This window comes from Chrysemys picta, chromosome 2, assembly GCF_011386835.1.
Source record: "Chrysemys picta bellii isolate R12L10 chromosome 2, ASM1138683v2, whole genome shotgun sequence".
Taxonomy (NCBI): domain Eukaryota; kingdom Metazoa; phylum Chordata; order Testudines; family Emydidae; genus Chrysemys; species Chrysemys picta.
Genome location: NC_088792.1, coordinates 212,535,680 through 212,556,479, shown reverse-complemented (window position 1 = coordinate 212,556,479; position 20,800 = coordinate 212,535,680). Strand labels below are relative to the sequence as shown.

Here is a 20,800-nt window from a genome sequence, read left to right as displayed (position 1 = left end):
GTTGTTACCACTACAGAACCAACAAAGATAAAAGGGAATTAACTAGATTATATTTCTTCTAAGGCACCCTCAGTCATTTATGCCTGTGCAAATGCTGTAAAAGCAATTGAGGTGTCATTGAGGGGACAATTTAAAAACAATAGTTGCAGAGGTGTAACCACAGGTGCTGGAAGTGTGGGTGCTAACCATATACAGGGTTTATAGTTTGGTTCAATGGTTCTCAGCATCCCCACTACACAAATTGTTCCAGAACACCTGGGTGTAACTAAGATCTTGATGCCACAACAATTGCCTGGGTTGACCTCGTTACAGGACTAATGCTCAAGACTAAAATTTGGCCTATTTTTGGTGAATGAGAAGGAAAGAACCCAGCTTGACTTTCAGATCCCAGGTTGAATTTACAGAAAAAAAAATGAAAAAATTTCCCATGTAAACTAAGCATATTTTATTATGGAAGTCGATAGGAGACAAGATGTAATTTTTCAGAGTGGAATGCCTCTTCTGTCTCTGGCTCAGTTTCCATTGCCTGTTTAATAGGGATAACAATACTTTACTACTGTGAGTAGTTCCATCACTGTGGTAAATTGAAGCTGACTAATGAAATTGTTGCAGGATTAGGGCCATAGTCCCAATCCTGTGAATGTTTATGCATATACATATGCTCATCTTTAAGCAAATAATTGGTGCCATGGAAGTCATGCATATAAAGTTAACTGCAAATATGTGATTGCAGAATCAAGGCCTACTATACAGAACAGTGAAATTGATCATATGTAAAGTGCTATCAAATGCACAATGTAAACATTTATTAAAACTGCAGCAAAATCCTGTTCATTGACCTCTGGCCTGGTGATAGTAGGTGTTTCTTTTAACTATGGTAGGTGCAATATTTTCAAACAGAAATGTGAGATTTTCATATTGAGACACTCATTTTTGTAAAGATTTTGAGGATTTTTTTTTTATGGAAAATGTTGTAGAAATGAAAAGTATTACTTTAATCAGTGCATGAAAATCGTGAACACAATAAGTAGGCACTTGCCTGGAAAAGCTTCCATTAGCATCCACAGAATCTAAGTTTTCATTAAAACAAATGCTAGTCTTGATGGATACAAAAAACATGAACTGAGTGTAAAAGGATGCAGTATTGATTTCCTAACATGGAGATGGACAGCTCCATGCTGACATTCATAAGTTTGCCAACCTGCTGCAGGGTGAAAACTAACTACAGTCTTTGCAACTTTTACCATTTCTGTTCAGAGCTTTGGACAATTTCACTCTATTGCTGCTTGAAAAAGCTATGAACAACACATGAGGTTGGCACTGGAGCTAATCACTGGAGAGGAGTTGTCTAAAAGAGAGGTTGAGTGAGGGAAAGAGTAGCAAAGAGACTTCCATCACAGGAGCGAGGAGACTGGGAAGAGGTAGAGTAGTGTGAGACCTCCCAATGGCAAAGTGATTCTGTGGTGGGATGGGAACAGAGAAGGAATTCTCTTCTCCCTTCCTGCAATGAGAGGGGTTGTGGGGCATAAATATTTATCAGTGACCTGACACTAGCTGGAGGTGGATACAAAAAGTAGATCACCAGGCAGTGTCCATGGGCATCATCTACTTTTCCAGCAATTGAGGTGCGCAATGGAGCAGGCTTGTCACTTGGACATTGCCTCTGTACCTTAGGGTCAACCTACCATTCATTGGCCAGAAGGATTATTTCAAAAACCCATATCTGGATGGACCAGGGTGAATGTGAACTAGGTAGACATGGATGGGTGAAGCTGAGAGATGAGTATGGGAGAGAGTTTTTGAAAGGGAGGGGGAAAAAAAAAGAAGTAGAGAACACAATGAAGTATGAGAAAGAGAAGTACCTGAAGATAGTGAAAGTAATGGAGGAACAACAATATAGCATGATTAGGGGGAGGGGTTTGAGAGACAATCAGAGAACTCCAGAAGGGAAAAACAGAAGATATTTAGGAAGTTATATTAAAAAAAAAGAGAGAGAGTTGACAATCTATGAAGAGTACACAATTGCATTATTCCATTAAATTGCAAGGGGAATAGGGGAACAGTTTTTCACCTTGGCTAGTCTTTAATCCTTGCTTTATGGGTACTGAATAAATATTTCAGTTATAATAAACAAAACTTTAATTAGCCAATCTCCATTGACCAAGCTGAAAGAAAAGCAAAAGCAATCCAGAATAGTAAGGAGTATGCAATCTGGATTCTTAAAATTATTTCAGTAATAATCTAAGGGGTTATAACGCTGGGAAGTAAATGATTTTAAGTAAGATTTTTAATCTGACAGTGACCCTTTTAAAACAGTTACATTTTATAATTTTAATTGAACACAGAAATTCTTTGTCAGAGTGAGAAACTTTTAATACTTGCCTTAAAACTCAACTCAAATGAGGGAGGCTTGGGAGGCCTGCTGACAATTTTATTCATTCACATAATTGCAACAATTGGAAATGTATTTGAGGAATCAATCTCACTAGTTAAATTAAAATTACATTCTCTTGGAAAAAATTAAATGATCATGACTAGATTTATCAGCATTCCAAATGCATTAAAGTGGCAGCATAACTTCACACCAGAGAACTTGAGCTCTTCAGGATGAATTGCCAAAAGAGACAGCAAGCAGAGCAGTAAAAGTCAGGAAGGAAAAAGAGATGCTATACAAATAGAGAAAAAAAAACTAGGACTATTTAGTCTGGAAAGGAGAAGAGTGAGAGAAGAGATTAAGCAATGAAGGTGTAGTTACAACTGTGAATGCAAATCATGTATTTACTGATTCAAATGGCCAATTGGGTGCATAACTGGCTATTCGCATACAACCTCAGTAATCACAGTAGCATATTAGGTGTGCAGTTGTAGATGGCATTTTTTGAAATTCAGACCTGATGTCACAAATACCCCCTCACCTGTGTCTTCTCCTCCGTCCTCTTGTGCTAGCTGACCTTTTATATGGGTGGACTTCTCTTCTGAACATTCAGGCTTGTAGACATCAAACAGTATTTTAAAATGTACACGTCTTCATAAATATAGAATAAAAGAACAGCCATGATACAACGGAACTTTACATTAATATAAAATGTCTAAAAATACAAGAATGCGTGGTAAAAAGTATATTCTAAGGAGCTTGCTAGAAAGTATTTAGTTACCAATAATAATAATCAGTAGCTTGATTTAGCCATGAGGTAAGACAGTGGATGTATCTCAGGGCAGCTTGCTCATACCAGCAGAAAGCCTCCCTGGAGGTATATCTGCAATTCTTGCTGCACTAGAGACACATAACCAGCCAATGCAGCCCCTAAAGTGGCCCAGTGAGGTGGCAAGGTCATGGGATCATGAGGACCTAACTGGTTGGGGTTAGAGTGCAGGAGAAGAATGGGAATAGAATTGTTGGAGTAAGACAGGGGAGTAAGTAAAGAGAGAAACTGAGGGAGAGAGAGGGTAAAGGAGGGAAGAGAGGAAGAAAAATAATAATGGGTAGGGAGAGAGAAGTTGGGCAACTGAAAGGTTGCAGTGGTAGGAGAGATTCAATTAAAAAAAATATTCCTGAGAAGGGGTGCAATGTTTAACTGTGCGACAAATATATTCTCAGTGCAGTACTAACATGATAGGCTTTGTATTCAGTGTAGTTGTTGCCATATCAATCCCAGGATATCAGGCAGACAAGGTGGGTGTGGACGTGGTAATATCTTGTATTGGACCAACTTCTGTTGGAGAACAGAAATTGGTCCAACAAATGATAGGCTTCATCAGTTAAGATTTTGAAAGTTAAATATAATACAAATGCATTAAGAAAAATACCATGCACTATCTTGTACAATCCACTAATAGGAGAAAGGTGTTTCTATCATTCAAACAGTGGTGCAATTCAATGTGTTGTGCCATCTACGATAGAGAAAGACTAGCAGTGCAACATGCTTTGGAAAATGCAACACAAGAAATTAAACGGTCAAAACATAAATCAGAACTTTATTGAATTCCATATGTAACAGTAATAGTATGTAAACACAGACTTATCAAACTTGCAAAAAGTTACATAAGAAAAAATTGAACACTTGGAAACCTTTAATATCTTGTACAGAGATGTGCCAATAGTTTGGTGATAATTTGCTTACAGGAAGTTTGACAATGCCTTTTAATGCTGAATATGTAAACAATAAATAAATGGAGGAATGGTAAGGTGCAAATACCTGCCTGTTTGCACACCATAGTAAATACAAGCACATTAGGACTAGCACATTTGTAATTGTAACAGGTTTCAGAAAACTAGAGTATTTGATAATGAAAGAGACAAGTTTATTCAGCAGCTGTAAATATTGTGGTCAGCTAGTATTTGTTAAAACTTTGGAAACATTTTAATAAGCAGCAATCAGCATTTATCTGGGATTTAAATACTTTTCTTCTTTTTCTTTTCAGATTCTTCTTTTTCCTTCTCTATTTCTGCGACTTGTGATTCAATATCCTTTGCACTAAAAATCTGAAATGGAACATAGGACAAAGAATTGTATAAAGTGTAACTAATACGGATTCCATCTGCACTTTTTTAATCCACAAATTCAATTACATTTCACAGCTCCAAAATGTACTCCTGAAGTGTTGAAAAAAAATGTTTCAAAAGCTCCCATCTGAGACACAAATTGACAGAATCAAAATTGTGTGAATTCTTTGAAGTCAAGACGTGTGTTTATACAGATTTGCATTTATAAACCTGACAGGTTAAGAGACTGCCAGGGATGATTATTTTCCTTGTAAGTAAATTCACAGGCCAGATATTGTGAGATAGCTGTACCGTGAGCTACTCCACTAACAACTTTAAGTTAAACAGCAGAAGGTAATTTAGTGTCTATACTGGCACGAACCTAGGCTTCTTCAGTACAGACTGGCAATTCTGTCAAATTATGTGTGAGGGTTTCATTTTACTGGGCTGTCCACTAGCAATTTAAATGAGTTTTCTGGACACTCACTCAGACCTCCAGCTGGAACCAAATCCTAACAGGCTCTTACCAGAAATTAAAGGCAAATGGTTTATCTAATAACCCCCTTAGTTCTTTATAAATATGTTGTTACCCAAACCTTCAGATTGGTTACAAGTGTTAGAAATCCATATAACATCATTGAAAGAAAATAGTGAATATAAGAATTGAAGCCATGTTTATGGACTGGGGGAAAAAATGTCTATGCGAGGGTGATGTTTTCCCTTGATGCCTCTACCACCCTGATAACAGAAGGAAGAATACTAAGGGCCACTATTATCTATGACAAAGATGGCCAACCTTACTGACCCTCCTAGCCACATGACAATCTTCAGAAGTTCAAGAGCTGGGACGCAACTGCCGGGGCTCAGGGTTTTAGTCCTGTGTGGCGCGGGCCTTCAGCCTTGCTCCTGTTGAAGCCCCAAGCCCTGGCAGGTGTGCTTCACAGGGCTGAAGCCCCGAGACCCCACACTGGAGAAAAGCCCATACCCCATCATCCATAGGTGGAGAATGGGGGGATTTGAGGGGCTCTGCGAGCCGCACTTTAACTGAAGAGTTGCACATGGCTCATGAGTCACAGTTTGGCCACCCCAATCTATGAAGTACATGCCCTACTCTTTCAAAGGGTTAGGCAGTATCCTCATTTCTCCTGTATTCCCAGAAGTAAATGTCCTTGGGAGCTCCTGCTGAGTTGATGAACCTTCACATCCCCTCCACCTCTCCAGGGCTTCATAGCAATAAACCTGTCCTAACAGGGTGTCTTTCTTATCACTCTATCTTTGATAAAGCACATATGTGATTTTGGCTAAACTTCTAGCCCGCTATCTTCTATCAACAATTCATCATTCGATTCACCCTCAGCATACAGAATTCACGATAGCAATGTATGGACATAAAGGTTTACTGAACTTGAGTCTACAGGATGTGGGTGTTACTGCAGGAAATGGTGATACATTGCTAAAGGTGTAATGATGAATGCAGTTTGTAGAAGATGCGTTTATTTCAAGAGTGTACACACCACCATTTATCTTTATAAGTCAAAATCTTTTGACTATATTGCCAAGAATTTATTCTAGAGCTGGGCTTCTTTCAGATGCAGCAGAAATAACGAAAAGTTAGAATTTCTTTGGAATATTGTATCATTTGGGACTGAGGACTAAATATCATATCTTACTAAAATTCCAGACAACTCAAACAGTTAATATTGCTTAAAGAGATTACGTACACTTATCTATTATGGGGGTAATGTATGCAGAAGAATGGAGTTGTTTATTTCAAAAGATGGGAAACTCTCTATGGAAATCTTATTTTTTAATTGTCATGCCTGGCATCTGTCTTTTCCACTGTAATAGCAGCTACAAAAAGGGGTCACAAAATGTTTGCCAGAAATATTAAATTGCAAAAATGCTTTTTTAGAACTGTACAATATCAAAATTTACTATGAGTCTTGCCATGTAAACTACGTAAAAATGTCTCCCACACACAATATAGAAAAGTATGTTTTGATATGCTTTCCCAGAACTGTTTCCTGCACTGAATGTTCCCAACACAGCTTCTTATAGTACAATATAAATGATCAGCAGTTACTATATATCTCACAGCATCATCAATCTACAGAGACACAACAGAAGTCACATAATATTGTTTTACTAGATGTTAGGGACACTTACATCCAGTTGAAATGCACAGGTGTAAACTGGTATAATTTTTGTCAAAAGATTCTTCATAGGAATTATCGTTTTATGCCTATGTAATCAATAACTCATACCTGCAGTGGTTGGTTTCTCCTTATTATTGCAAGTTCAATGTTTTTTCCACCAGATTGCACAACCTAGTATACAACAAAAACATCATTACAAATACGTTTCAAAATGAAGAAAAACAAGCTTTTCTGAAAGCATTTATTGTATGCATTCTACTGGATTACATACTTCTAGCAAAGCTCTGATTGCTAATTTGATAGCTTCCTTGTCAGTTGCTATAGCTTCTTCTGTGTAATTCTTCTCCAAAAATTCACGCACAGTTTTAGCATTGCGACCAATTACATTTGCCTGTAGAAGACACATAGTTATGTATCTAACCACCATGTACATTAATTTGTTTTACCTAATCAAACCCATTTGGTCTGCACACATTTCTCACACGATACTGATTTCGCAATCCCCCACTATTATTATGTAACATGTGATTTGGGTTTTGCAATATTGGCAGCAAAGACTTTATTTCACTGTTTCCATGTGGAACAGTGCAACATTTTCAAGATGGCCCCAGGCCCTTACATTTTTAAGGAAAGAAGACAAAAGGGCATAATAAACCTTGTTAATTTGAAGCATTTTGAAAACATCGTTAGTGGTCCTAGGTCTTGTAATACCTGAGGACATGAAAATATTAGAACAGTGGTTCTCAAGCTTTTTCACACCAGAACCCCCTTTTCCGTAAATTGACCATGCTAGGACTTCCTTGCTGTAACAGGGTGGTCTCCCCATTTAAGGGACTGGGGCCAGCAGTCCTGTGCAATTCAGACCCAGCTGAGAAGGGGTCAGGTGATGACTATAAATGGAAATAGAAGGCTTGAAAGAGTAGTAACAAGCTGTTTTTGAGCAAAAAGAGACAAATTAAATTTAAAGTAAGGTAGTTTTTAATGACCTGTAACTCATAAGGTTGGACCCATTGTCTTTAGACATCTCTCCTATGTTTTCTTTTGCTCTCAGAGTAGATATGGTAATTTTCAGGCCATGCCTCCATTTTTCGATGGGAAAGTTTAAAAGGAGAGGGGGAGTTTGAAATAGGGCTTTATAATGGAATCTGATTTCAACATTCACTATGGAGAGGTTATCGCCTCATAATCGGGGATAGCGTACACGCAATCACCATGCAACATGTTTGCTGTTGTAAATATTTTAAATTTATATTCTTATTTTTGCTGTGGATTCACTAATTCTTTAACTATAAGGCTAAGGGTATATCTATACAGCAATTCAACACCCACAGCTAACCCAGTTCATCTGCCTTGGGGTTGTAAAATTGTTGTGCAGATGTTTGGGCTTAGGATGGAGCCCAAGCTCTGGGACCCTGCTTGGGGGGAGGAGCCCAGAGTTCCGGCTCCAGCCTGAGCCCAAACACAGCAGCAATTTGTAGCCCTGCAACACATGTTAGCTGACCTGGACCAACCATGGCTGGGCCACAGGTCTTTTATTCCAGTGTAAACGTACCCTAAATTAGCTTTGGTGCTCAAACAACTGTAACTAGCCTGCTGAAAGCATGGAACAGATTCTTTGGTTATGTGAATCCATAGTACAAAATGCAGCATCAGACTTCATTGGGATACACTGCCTATGTAAATATTTGCACTAAGATAATACAATTTATGAATTAAGTTGGAGCTTACCTTCCAAGAATGATATGTACCAGATGGGTCTGTCTGATACAATCTGGGACTACCATCATCATCAAAGCCCACAATCAAGGCAGAAATACCAAAAGGTCTACGTCCATTGCTCTGTGTATAGCGCTATGAACAAGATGTACAGTTTTAACATTTTTACCTTCATGGAATGTTATCAGTCTAGTACATATGAAACAGCATAAAACTGAAAAGGCTCTACACAGCAATTTAACCTATAATTGATTATTATTAACCTACTATTGGGAGAATGCAATTCCTAAATATTCTGGGATTAAATTCTACTCTGTGTTATACTTTTACAACCCTAGTGAAGTTGCACAAGAGTAACTGACAGCAGAATTTGGCTTTTAGTGAGAGACAAAGTACACTATAAAATATTCTCAACTAGGTCTAAACTAATTGTAGGAATTTAAAAATAAACATATTGCTTAAATATTTTTACATATGAAGCTATTGCAAACAGGGTTCAGGGTACTGTCATTAGCAGATTTCAACAGACATCTCCCCATAGATTTGTGATTGATGAGACTATTCCTAACTGTTCCATTAATATGAAGAAAGAAGGACATTTTGAGATTAAGGATCTGCATTTAAGTGTTACCTTAAATTCAGCCCTTCACACTATCTAGTACTGATCTGAAAAAAGCTTTTTTAAAATTGGTTTTATCTTAACTTTTGCTATACAATAATATATTTTCTAAATAAGATAGGAAATGTATGAAAGGGACTACAGCACATGAGAGTAGAGCAGGAGCGATATTTGCAGGTGGTCCGCCAAACAGAAAAGCTAATAATGGAAACTATTTCCTTGTGGAAAATACTAGTATTACTTCTTTTAAACACTATATACATTCTTAAAAGTCCAATGAAGAAAATTTAACCAGGCTCCCATTTTTACTGGCAATCTGACACCTGGCTTCTATTTCTACTGCTGTGAAATAGAACCAGCTTGGTTGCTTTTAAATAGTGTTATCTAAAGGCCCTTATGGAAAACTAACAACACCAAGTAAGATACTTACCTGCTTTAAAGATGCTATATAGCGTGTTATATATTCTACTGTGACTGGATCCTCAACAGTAAGTTTATGGCTTTGACACTCCACACGGGCTCTATTAATTATTATTCTAGCATCAGCAGTCAGACCTACATAATCATAATTATCAAATATGTTACAACAAAGTGAATAGTCTTTCTTGATCAAACAATACATGTATCATTTATGAAGAAATATACTATTAAAATAAATTTTTTTCTTTAGTATCAAAAACCAATTTGCTCAAAACCTGACTAACAGAGACAGAAATACAGGCTATAAATAGAACACAAATTATTCTAAGAAAATAGTGTTTAAAATAAACATTTTTGTAAGAAATGCACATTTCAGAACATGTACATTTTTAAGATTAAGGAATGCGGATTTATTGAGCACTTGCTTTAGCAGCAAAAACAAATCATTAAAGGATATTGACAACTTGAAGTTTCGTACATTTAAAAAGTGAGTTAAAAAGTAGTTTCTGGTACTACATCTGCTGTGAGCCTCTTTCCAAGTGTTGTGTTTTTACAAACATTACTTTTTTTCCTCCCTCTTGCTTTGTGAAAGTCATTTTCCTCTGTCTGAGTCTGACTACAGAAGGGAGTCTGACCATTCACAAAGTATAGTCAATTGCACAAAAGCAAACAAACTGAAAAGGAAAGAAAAACATAAAGCTGAAAAAACATTGTTCTCTACTTTGTTTAGTTATAATAATCTTCCCTGTTGCCTGTAACAGTAGTAGGCAAGACATTTTGAGACAGAATCATAGAATATCAGGGTTGGAAGGGACCTAAGGAGGTCATCTAGTTCAACCCCCTGTTCAAAGCAGGACCAATCCCCAGACAGATTTTTACCCCAGTTCCCTAAATGGCCCCCTCAAGGGATGAACTCACAACCTTGGGTTTAGCAGGCCAATACTCAAACCACTGAGCTATCCCTCCTCCAAGCTTGATTTAAGTTGACTGTGTATCTTTAAATTATCAAGTGGGTCAAGTGACAACCAAAAACTTATTTGTTACACCTTCTTCTAGAATAAAATACACCCTTATGTCCTCTTCAAAATGTCTTTCCACTCTAGTTTCTCAGACCTCAATCCTGCAAACACAGTCAATGAGGGTACTTGTGTACTTAATATTAAACACATGCACAAGTGTTACAGGATCTAATTACATTACACTTATTTTCTCGTACAAAAAATGGTGCAGCAAGGTGGGCACTAAAGAGCTGTTGAGGCAAATGGACATCTTAGGAAGTTCTTGCTGAATCTTCCATAAAAACCCTAGCAGTTTTATTAATTTATCACTTTTTATAACAGTAAGGGCTAGGGTGGGTAAATGACTAATTATGCTGTGTGTGTGTCTGTGTGTATGTATGTACACGCATGCCCATGCATGTGTTTTGAACATTTAAGGACCCCTAGCTGATCCTTTCCTTTTCCTTCTATTCTGCAGGTATAAGTCTCACCCCTGTTCAGACAGATTCATACATAATTAGCAGAGGCACTCAGGCCTAGCAGAAGCAGGCTGTAGAAACTACAGTAGCCCTAAAATAAACAAGGGAAGGGAGAGCTGAAAGGAGCACCACCACAGCCTAAAAAGAGGAGGTCTAGGGTCTCTCTATGGTCCCCTCTCTTCTCTCTCCCTGCAAGCAGTGATAAGGAGGGAATGGGGAAACTGCAAACACGTAAACAAACCGCTGAGTTCTTCTTCCCCCAACCTTTTCTGAAAGGGGATGTTTGTCTAAATGCCCCCCAAGCTACTCCTTGGGTGTGGGGGGGGCAGCAGGTGTTCACAAGTGCTCCTTCCCCCCACACCAGTTGCCTGGGAGGGTATTTCTCTCCCTACCCTCAGAAAGTGATTCCAGGGGCAGACACAGTGAAGAAGAATGGGATGGGTGTGCTTTTCCAGTCCCATGATGTCTCTCCTGTATTTGTGGGGTTTTCCCCAATATTACCCCAATTTCTTTTTCTGGGGATGGAGTCACAGGTACAGTGTTCTCTTCTCTCGGTCTGTTTAAGGCTATTGCAGCCAGTCTACAGGCAGCTTGCTGCTCCAACTGGCCCCATCACTGCTAATGATCTATATATCTATCTGAGCAAGAGGGGAAAAAAGGAAACAGTCAATCAAAAATCCCTAAATGTTCAGAATTTTCTAAAAGACCAAATTATTTCCCACCAGCCACAGAAAAAAAACTCCATTAGGCAGTGATTTCTGGTCACTACATTCAAACCTATGATGTAAAAGCAAAAGTCTTACCAGTCTCCTGAACTATCCTGACCACCTCAGTAATATTTTTTCTTAAATCCAGGAACAGGTCTTTAAAGGCCTCTTGCACAACATATATCTGCAATAAGATGCTCCATAGAGCAATAACTCTATAACCAATACCTGCAAAAGCCATGCAGACATGATCATCAAGTGCACAAATCTTTCTCACAGTTCTTTCTTCCTGAAGTTTGGCAACAGACTTTCTCTCTACCCCCAATACAACTATGTCCAGCCCTCGAATTCCAACCTGTTAAGTCATCATAAAAAAATAATTAAACTTTAGAAACAGAAATGTTTTCATCATTAACAATATAATGAAGATATTATGGTACTTAGGGTAAGAATAACCCTTTACATTTAAGCCCTGAAGCTATGAGAATGAAATTATGTATATGCCTAATTCTTTGCAGAATAAGAGCCTTAGACTGTTACAGTCTCCACGGTGATGGTATTCAATAAGTAATAAACAATAATATTTGACCCTCTGTTAGAAATGAAAATGGTAGGGTGGGTATGCTGCCATACTGAGAAGCTGTGGATGTCTTATTTATTATTTGTACTGAAGTAGCACCTAGGAGTCCCAGTCACAGACTAGCATCTCACTGTAGTAGGTGCTGTATAATCCCAGAACAAAAAGACAATCACTGCCCAAAGAATTTACAATCTAAGTATAAGACAAGTTACAAGAGGTGAATACGGTCAGACAGATAGAGGAGCAGAAGGAACCAATGAGGTAATATTGCAGCATGATAGCCTGTGGTATCAGCACGCCAGCTGCCTAACTGATGTCAAGATTTTTTTGTAGGCATCATGGCAAAGGAGAGTTTTAAGGAGGGGTTTTTAAAAGGATAAAGATGTACTTTGTGGATGTTTACAGGAAGTTCCAACCATGCATAAGGGGCAGAATAGAGAGATGGGCAACAAAGGCTGATATTATTGTAATAGCGGAGACAATTTTCAACATCTCAATAGTGTATGAGAACTTTGTTTCTATCTTTCTTTTATTTATTACTTGGTATTTTCTCCCCATTTGAATCAGAACTTATTCCCTGGATGACTGAATCACTGTCAGACTTCAAAGTGCTCTAAATACTCCTGAGGGCATTCTGCACCAAAAAATTAAAAATTCTGCACGCAATATTTTAAAATTCTGTACGTTTTATTTGTCAATAAATAAAGGCAGAAGCTCCAGCACGGCAGTGGGGAACACAGGCCACTGACTGCACGAAGGTGAGAGATCACCCTTCAGCCTCCTGGGACACAGACTCAGTGGTGAGGCTGCATCCGAACCTGACACAGCACAAGGCCTGGGCCTGCCCCAGAAATACCCTAGGGCCCTGTCCCTTTGCACCAGGCGCGAGGCAGGCAGGCTCAACCAGGCAGGATCCAAGTGTGGAGGGGATCCAGGTGTGGGATGAGAGGATTCTCTGTGGACAATCTGGGTGCAGGCAGCTCAGTGGGGAGTCTAGGTGTGGGGGGATCTGTATGCACAGAGGCTCATTGGAGTGGTTCCAGGTGCAGGGGCAATGGGACTCTGCAGGGGCTTCCAGGTGAAAGTGGTTGGGGCTCAACGGAGGGGTCTGGGTGTGGGGGTCTCAGCAGGGGAGTCCCGTGCTGTGGGAGTAGGGCTTATTAAAGTGCAGTTATGGTAAAAAAATGATTACATTAAATGTCATCTTCTTCAGTTATATCTATTTACATTATTTATAAAAATACTACTTTTTTTACTCCTGCTAGCACAGCTGAGTCACTATAGGTGTGCAAGTAACCTGGGAATGATCCCGCCTTGCCATCCACATCAACAAAATTACTAATCAAGCTCTAATTGTATAGTTTTTATACTGGTGATAATATGATACCCAGAAAGAACCCAACTTGACTTTCAGACTAAAACTTCCAGAGCTGGCAATAAGAAAAATAATTGTTTTACTTGTAAGCTGAGCTAACACTAGATGGAAGTGCACGAGAGACAGACAATTACAGAATGTCACAATGGAAGTTTTACAGAATAATTGTTCAGAGTAGAGCCATACTTTAAATTTTCTTATAGAATGGATCTAAACGTGGAGTTAGCAGAAAAAAATTGCAGTTTCTTTAAACGAAGTAAACACTAAAATCATCACACTTATTTTTTTTCCTTGTTTTTTAACTAACTTTTTGCACGGTGGTTAAAATGTGTGTCATGTGGTTCTACAACATAGCCTTATTACACCTTAATACACACGTGCAACCTGAAAACTACAAGTTCTAACATGCAATTTTCTATCTTGATGCAAGTGGCAACAGGTCAGATTGTGCGTAGTGAAGGTCTATTTGGGAGTACGCCATAGGAGGTCTGTCTCTGTTAGAGCTTGACTTTTCTGTGACCTTTCTGCATGATCCTGTAAGTGTGTAAGCAGTTCCTTCTAGGCAGTCATGAACTAGGCAAGGAGTCACCTATTCTATGAGTGGGATACCTGAATCAACATTTTCTTGTCATTACCTAAGCCTGCATCTCCTGTATGTCTATATGTTCAATGCCACAACACAGATCAAGCCAGAGGATAGTGTACTACAACCAATCAACCCTGCAGGCCACACCTTTGCATATTACAGACAACGCAGCTGTCTGTTCTGTTTTATGCATATTTGGAATGCCACTTGGGCTCCTGGCAAATTGCTCACATGGGTCCCAGAGCTAGGCAGTTTGGGCATCTCCTAATTTACTACACCTGTAGAGGCACTTTTTTCCTTCATTTTTTTAGTGGGGGTCACTGCTGTGAAGTTACTGGCTTCTATTAAAAAGCTCTCTTTCTGCAGCAAACCAACCAGGACTGGTATCATGAGCTCTGGGGAAAATCTGATGGAGAGGCCTTTGTTGTTTGTTTTTTAAATGGCACAAGACTCCTGAAGGTAAATGTCACTTTGAAACACACCAAAACAACATCCTCCATCCCAAGCAGGGATGGTGAGACTCAATACCTGATGCCAGGAGGGAGCCTCCAGCTCCTTTCTCCTCATGGTTTGGGGCAGTCTCTTGGTATGTACGTGGGGCAGTTGGTCACACCATCAGTGTGTGTCATGTCGCTCCAATAGGCATACAAAACCATAACTCTCCCTGATAAGGGAGTCTCTCTCTAGCCCAGTCCCACCCCATGGGGGAGTGAGTCTCTCCCTCTGATGGCCCCTGGAAGAGTCTCCTCTATCACAGCCCCTATGAGGGAGTATCTCGATATCCAGGGCCGCTGCAAGGAAGTTTCGCGCCCTAGGCGAAGCTTCCACCTTGCGCCCCCCCCCCAGCCCTGCGGCAGCTTCCCCCCCCTGCCTTGAGGTACCCCCCCCCCCCCCCACGATAGCTCCCCACCCCAGCTCCGCCTCCTCCCCAAGCACGCCGCCCCGCTCTAATTCTCCTCCCCTCCCAGGCTTGCAATGCCAAACAGCTGACTGGCACCGCAAGCCTGGGGGGCGGAAGAAGTGGAGCAGCGACCGCGCGCTCGAGGAGGGGGTGTAGGAACGATGTAAAAAAAATTGGGGGCACCGCTTTTTGGCACCCCCAAATCTTGGTGCCCTAGGCAACCGCCTAGTTTGCCTAAATGGTAGCACCAGCCCTGTCCGTATCCCAGCCCCACATGGAGGAGTCTCTCTGGGAGAGGAGAGTCTCTCTTTTCTCCAGCCCCTCCCCATGGGGGTCTCTCCCTATCACACCCCGAGGAGATGAGGAGTCTCCTTTCCTTCCTCCCCCACCCTCCCTCTCCAGGCAGGTCAGTGCCAGGGGCTGTCTCTTCCCTGCTGGAAGGCGCAGGGGAGGCAGGGCGGGCGCTGCCCGGGGGACCGGCTGCACAGGGCGCACTCACAGCCGTGGAGCCCTTCTTCACGGCCTCCTGGGCGTACTCCACTTGGAAGAGGTGCCCGTCCGGGGAGAACACGGTGATGGCGCGGTCATAGCGGGCAGCCATGCTCCTCCTGCGGCGCGCTGGGGACGCCCCGGCCGCCGCTCCCGCTCCGCGCACCTGCTGCTCCGGGCGAGTGACCCCTCCCTGCCTGCCGGGCTGGCTGGCTGGCTGCTGTTCCGGAGCCGGCCAGCAGGGGGCTGCCTAGGGAGCGCGCCAGCCGCCGGGAGAGGAGCTCTGGGGGCTGCCCTGGCGCGGAGGGCGCAGGCAGGCTCGCTGCTGGAGGCAGCCCTAACACTTAGACGGCCTGACCCTGCCAGGGCCTGAGCGTGCCCCTTTGTCCTCAGAGGGAGGACACGGGCCCCGGGTCTTTGGAGAGTAAACGAGCCTTTCCCTCCTCAGAGCTCTCCTCGCTCCCAGGCCTGGATAGCCAAGAGCCCCCAGGCATTCAGGACTGCACAAACCAGCCAAGGAAACACGGGGGGGACTGGAAACGAGTGTCGCTTCGTTACAAGTGGACGCGTGTAATCATGGGACAAAAGCTGCCAGGGAGTTAGAGGCTACAGGGTGGTTGGAGTGCGGCTAGCCCCCGGAGATCAGAGACGGGGAACAGCTTTGATTGTCACCCCAGGAAGAGCCCTGGGCAGCCTAAAGGCTTGGCTTATTCTCCAGCCGGAGAGCCAATGAGGAAAGCGATCACCTGACCAACTTTGGCTCCTCATTAGAGTGATCTTCAGCAGCTGTTCTGTTCCTTTTTAACTCTAGAGTCCCCCTCCCCATTAAAAAAGTCTATTCCTCTGTAGTCCTATGCATTTCAATGGAGTTAAGAAATGTATCCCCAGTTCCCCGACCCCACCACAATGCTCTTGTCAGTAGCTTTCCCATATGCACAAGTACCAAATAGGAGCAAACACCTCCTCCCACCATTCCCAAAACGTACTGGCACTACCCCAGTTCTCCAGCTGGAACTGCAGAGTCAGAGCCCCATTGCCTATTGGGAACCTTGTTTTTCCAGTTGTAGGATTGAGGCCAATATTTTCATTTTGCATTAACACTTTGATAGTGTTGCTTGAAAATCTGCAAACAAGGGCACCAGACTGGGACTTAGGAGACCTTGGTTCAATTCCTGGGTCTCCCACTGGTCTGCTTGGTGACCTTGGGCAGGTCACTTCACTTCTCGGTGCCTCAGTTTCTCCACCTGTGAAATAGGGATAATCATACTGACCTATCTTGTAAAGCATGTTGAGATCTAAAGATTAAAAAGTGCTACATTATTATTTTAAAGGAGACATTGCTTGAAAAGAAAAAATATTTAAAGAAATACAGCTTGTTTTTGTGTGGCATCTTTTAGAAAGCCCACCATTTCACTTGCTTGCATATTAGAAGTATTTGTGCAGTCCAGGCTGGAAACTTGGGCCAGAGAAAGGAAAAGAGAAATTTGTAAATATTCTAGCTATTTTTACTAACTTTGGCCCTGATCCTGCAAACACTTATGCCTAAGCTTAACTTCAGTGCCATTGAAAACAGGACTACAGCTAGCAGTAAAGTTAAGCACAGGCATAAGTGTTTGCATTTTCAGAATCTTTGACTTCAGTCCTACAATGAATCCTGTGCCCTGGTGGAGTTCCATTGACTTAAATTACTTCATCCTCGTGCCATCTCATCACTTGCTGGATTGGACCAAATGGGCGGGGTATCAAAGGCTAGGTCAAGGAGAAGGGGCACAGCACTAATTTTGATGGGATATGATTATGCTACATAAGTCTTTTTTGGTTCCTTTTTAAAGCTTGTTACATGTGAATATATTGCACTTCTAGATTCAGGTTAAGAGTGAACCTCTGGATATTGTGTATAGGGAGGGCTGAGAAGGAAAGGATCCCTGTTATAATCCTTCATAAACTCCCCTATTTTCAGTCACTTATAACTAAGGATAACATTTTATACCCTAATTGTGCAATTTTATCCATCTGTGCAGATCTGACTGCAGGATCGGGTTCATAATAATTAATACTGAGAATTTTTTATAAATAAATAATGAAAATGGGAAATAAAGTGATCTACAGACTTCTAAAGTGGAAAACAATAAATGTACGTTCAGCATTTCAAGATTTTAGTTACAGAGCAGGATTTTCTAAACTGCTTTCAAGAACAGTAATACGCAGAGCATATCTGCACAATTATGAATACCATATATTGTTTCTTTTCTTTTCTGTGCTTTTTTTGTCACCAAGGCACTATATAAGAGAAATGGCACCAATGATTATTAATGCTGACAAAACCAACTCTGCAATCTATTTTTGATCAAACACAGATATGTATTCCTTGCTTTTGTGTTTCATTGTACCATTTATTACTGGTCATTTATTATCAAATGAAATAGATTTATTGAAGATCCTCTCCTAAAAATAATATATGGTGATTCTGAGATTGTAGTGTATAAATAAATTAAGTTCCATAACTAAAGAGCACAGTGTGAAAATACCCATAATACTATACAGGTCTGATTATCCTTCTGAGATTAAAATAAAAGTAATATAAAGAGAATATAAATAAATAAAGTGGATTGAAGAGTAGAAAACCAAAAGGTCAAACAAATAGGATAGAGTTAAAGCATGAAAGCAGCCTCAGACTGGGAGGCAAGAACTTCCAGGATAAAGAGAGAAGAGGGATCTGCAAGGATGATGTGGACAGTGGGGAGATCTATCCAATCATCATCATTACCATTTATAGAGGTCATGGGTGTGGGGGACAATCTTTTTTCCCCTCAGATAAGGGGGTTGGAAGTGTCACTGCAGCTGCTTCATGTTGTGATATTTTGGTGCCTCAGAGGTAAGCCTCATACATTGCCATCCTGTCATTTGCTACCTCTAGTATTTGAATTTGGTATGCTAACATAGTATGCATTATGGGGCATCTCAGATCATGCCTCATAATGCATAACACAATAACATGCTAAATGCACACACAAGAAACAACAGAGGGCCTACGCCCTCCTGGCCCCATGCTGCTCCAGTGGTCATGCTCCTCCCCCAAGATACATCTTTGGATCCAAGTTCTGTTGGATCTGAACCCCCCGCCAGTAAAAACCCAGACGCATAGATTAATAGGATCTGTTTTTATCTCCCAGTTAATGGATGGGTTTTAGGGTCTCCAAGTCCTGAGGCTTCCTGGGAGATTTCCCTGTAAGCCAATACAAACCTGCATAAAAGCTTTGTGAATTCTTAATTTTTACCAAAACTCATAAGATCATAAGAAATGAGCTGTGCTCCCTTTCTGAATCTTGATCATAGTGTTTTTGGTGATGGTGATACTCAGCTTTAGTGGGAATTGCAGATGCTCTGCATTCAGGATCAGGCCCTCTGACAGAAAACTTATATCTGGTATCATTCTGACTCCATCTTGCTGCTGCATATTGCTGATGAGTGCTGGCAAAGCAGGAATCACGTCCTGTGGTAATTCAAAGTTTGTTCCTCTCTTGTTAATGGTGATGATTCTTCAGAAGGCCAATGATAGCTCATAAAGGGGAAAGGGTGCCTGGAGCCATTTCTGCAGGAAAGGCGTTATTGTTTTTCAAAGGAGGAAGCAAGTCACCAAGACCTTGCTACAGCAGTACTTGGTAGCAGATGCCATCCCATGTGTACCTTTTCTGATTTGCTGTATTGACACACAGAAGTGAAAAAGTCACTGCACTGTAATACTCTGCCTTACTTGTCCTGAAAGAAAATGTTAACCTTTAGGAATTTTTATAGAACTTTCAGCTCTAAGGGGAGTTAGATTAGACAGTGTTATATATTTTTTTTATTTACAGCATACATTCCTACTAGCAGGAGATTCCCCTTTGAAGAATAAAATCAAGGCTCTGAAAGATTTTCTCACGGCTGCAGCCCTGCTTGTTCCCATTTGTGCTGACTGTTGAACATGACATGCATTTCTTATTCTAAGTATTTATATTTGCAAACTAACATGTCAGATACTAGAATCAAAATTTAGCATCACAATGATTTTTCTCTGGTTTTGTAATTGTCTCTCTGGAAGATGGCATAGACACCAGTATCTTTGTAATGTGCAATATGGTTTGGGTAGTTCATTTTATATCAGGACATAGAGGCTCATATTTCAAGTGTTACTCTTTATTAATATTCCACACAATGGCCAATGCAAGGCATAAATGTCAAAATTGAAAGAACCAGGCAAGAAGTAACTAGTCAATAAATAGAACAAGTTCAAAACAACTTTCCCCTCTTGATATAATTTCTTTTATGAAGTAAAAAGCACCATAAGAGTCAAACCACACCACAGTTGAAGGCAGTTTCCCCCAGCCAATGTAGTGCTCGGTAACAGGGTAGCTGGCCCCTTAAATGAAATTGGGCCCACCGCTCCTGTTCCAGTCCAAGTCCTCCCTAGTTTGATGGAATAAGGAGGATGGGGCTGCCCCTAGGAGTTATAAATGAGCGAGAACAGTAAGACTACAGAGAGTGCAGAACCTAGAGTTCAAGGAGCAAGCTGGGGGTTTCTAGAGAAGTACAGTGTGTGCTCAGCATAAGACATGGGCTGAGAGCTGCAGGGAGGGGATATACCTGAAGGAGGGAGCACTGAATGTGCCCTACTTGAGCAGCAGAGCTAGATCAGGCTGGTGAAGGCAGGCAGGTGGTGGCAAGTCGAGTGGAGATCACCTACAAATTTCCCTGGCCTGACAGCCATGGCTAGAGAGGGCTGAGTGCTGCAGAGGGGGATGTCTGAGCCAGGGGTGAAAGTAATATTAAATTCTTACAGGTATGGGGGCCGGCTCCATCCCTTGGAAGGGATGGGGCCTCGGGTGGAAGGAGTGGAGCCTCAGGCGGAAGGGGCAGGGCTGGGGGGGTCAGCCTTCCCCAGCCAGCCCACCCACGCTGCCTGGCCCTCGCTGCCTGGGGCTCCGGATGCTTTAGCGTGGGCTGCGTATGGGCCGGTACTGGCTTCTTACCGGTACAACGTACTGGCCCATTTTCGCTCCAGTCTGAGCTGAAGCAGAGAGAGCTGAAGACTGGGGAGTGATGGAGGGGTGAGCCTGCCCATGTCTCTGGGTTACTAGAACCAAATGTGAGAATGTAACAGGATGGAGAATTGCCTCAGCTGGAGGGCTTGGAGTGACACATTGTGAGAGGTCTCAGGGAGTCTAAAGAGAGTTGTATTTAGTGTGTTGATGGACTGTGCAGACTTGAAAGACTGAATGTACTACTTGGACTGAGTTGGAGAATTCTGGATT

The 20,800-nt window shown here is 41.4% G+C and overlaps 1 protein-coding gene across 2 annotated transcripts; it reads right to left on the bottom strand.

The window, feature by feature from the left end:
* Positions 1-3,958: 3,958 nt before the first annotated feature.
* Positions 3,959-15,764, bottom strand: PSMA8 (proteasome 20S subunit alpha 8). Of its 2 annotated transcripts, XM_005280004.5 has the most exons (7): positions 15,520-15,762; positions 11,807-11,933; positions 9,405-9,529; positions 8,368-8,490; positions 6,911-7,030; positions 6,748-6,810; positions 3,959-4,483 (listed from the first exon to the last, which is right to left on the bottom strand). In XM_005280004.5, exons 1-7 carry the CDS (start codon positions 15,619-15,621, stop codon positions 4,394-4,396), a joined length of 750 nt encoding a protein of 249 aa, XP_005280061.1. In that variant the 5' UTR covers positions 15,622-15,762; the 3' UTR covers positions 3,959-4,393. The 2 variants fall into 2 exon arrangements, with proteins under 2 accessions (XP_005280061.1, XP_042710790.1); XM_042854856.2 differs by lacking the exon at positions 6,911-7,030 and having other exon boundaries at positions 15,520-15,764.
* Between the last annotated feature and the right edge of the window lie 5,036 nt (positions 15,765-20,800).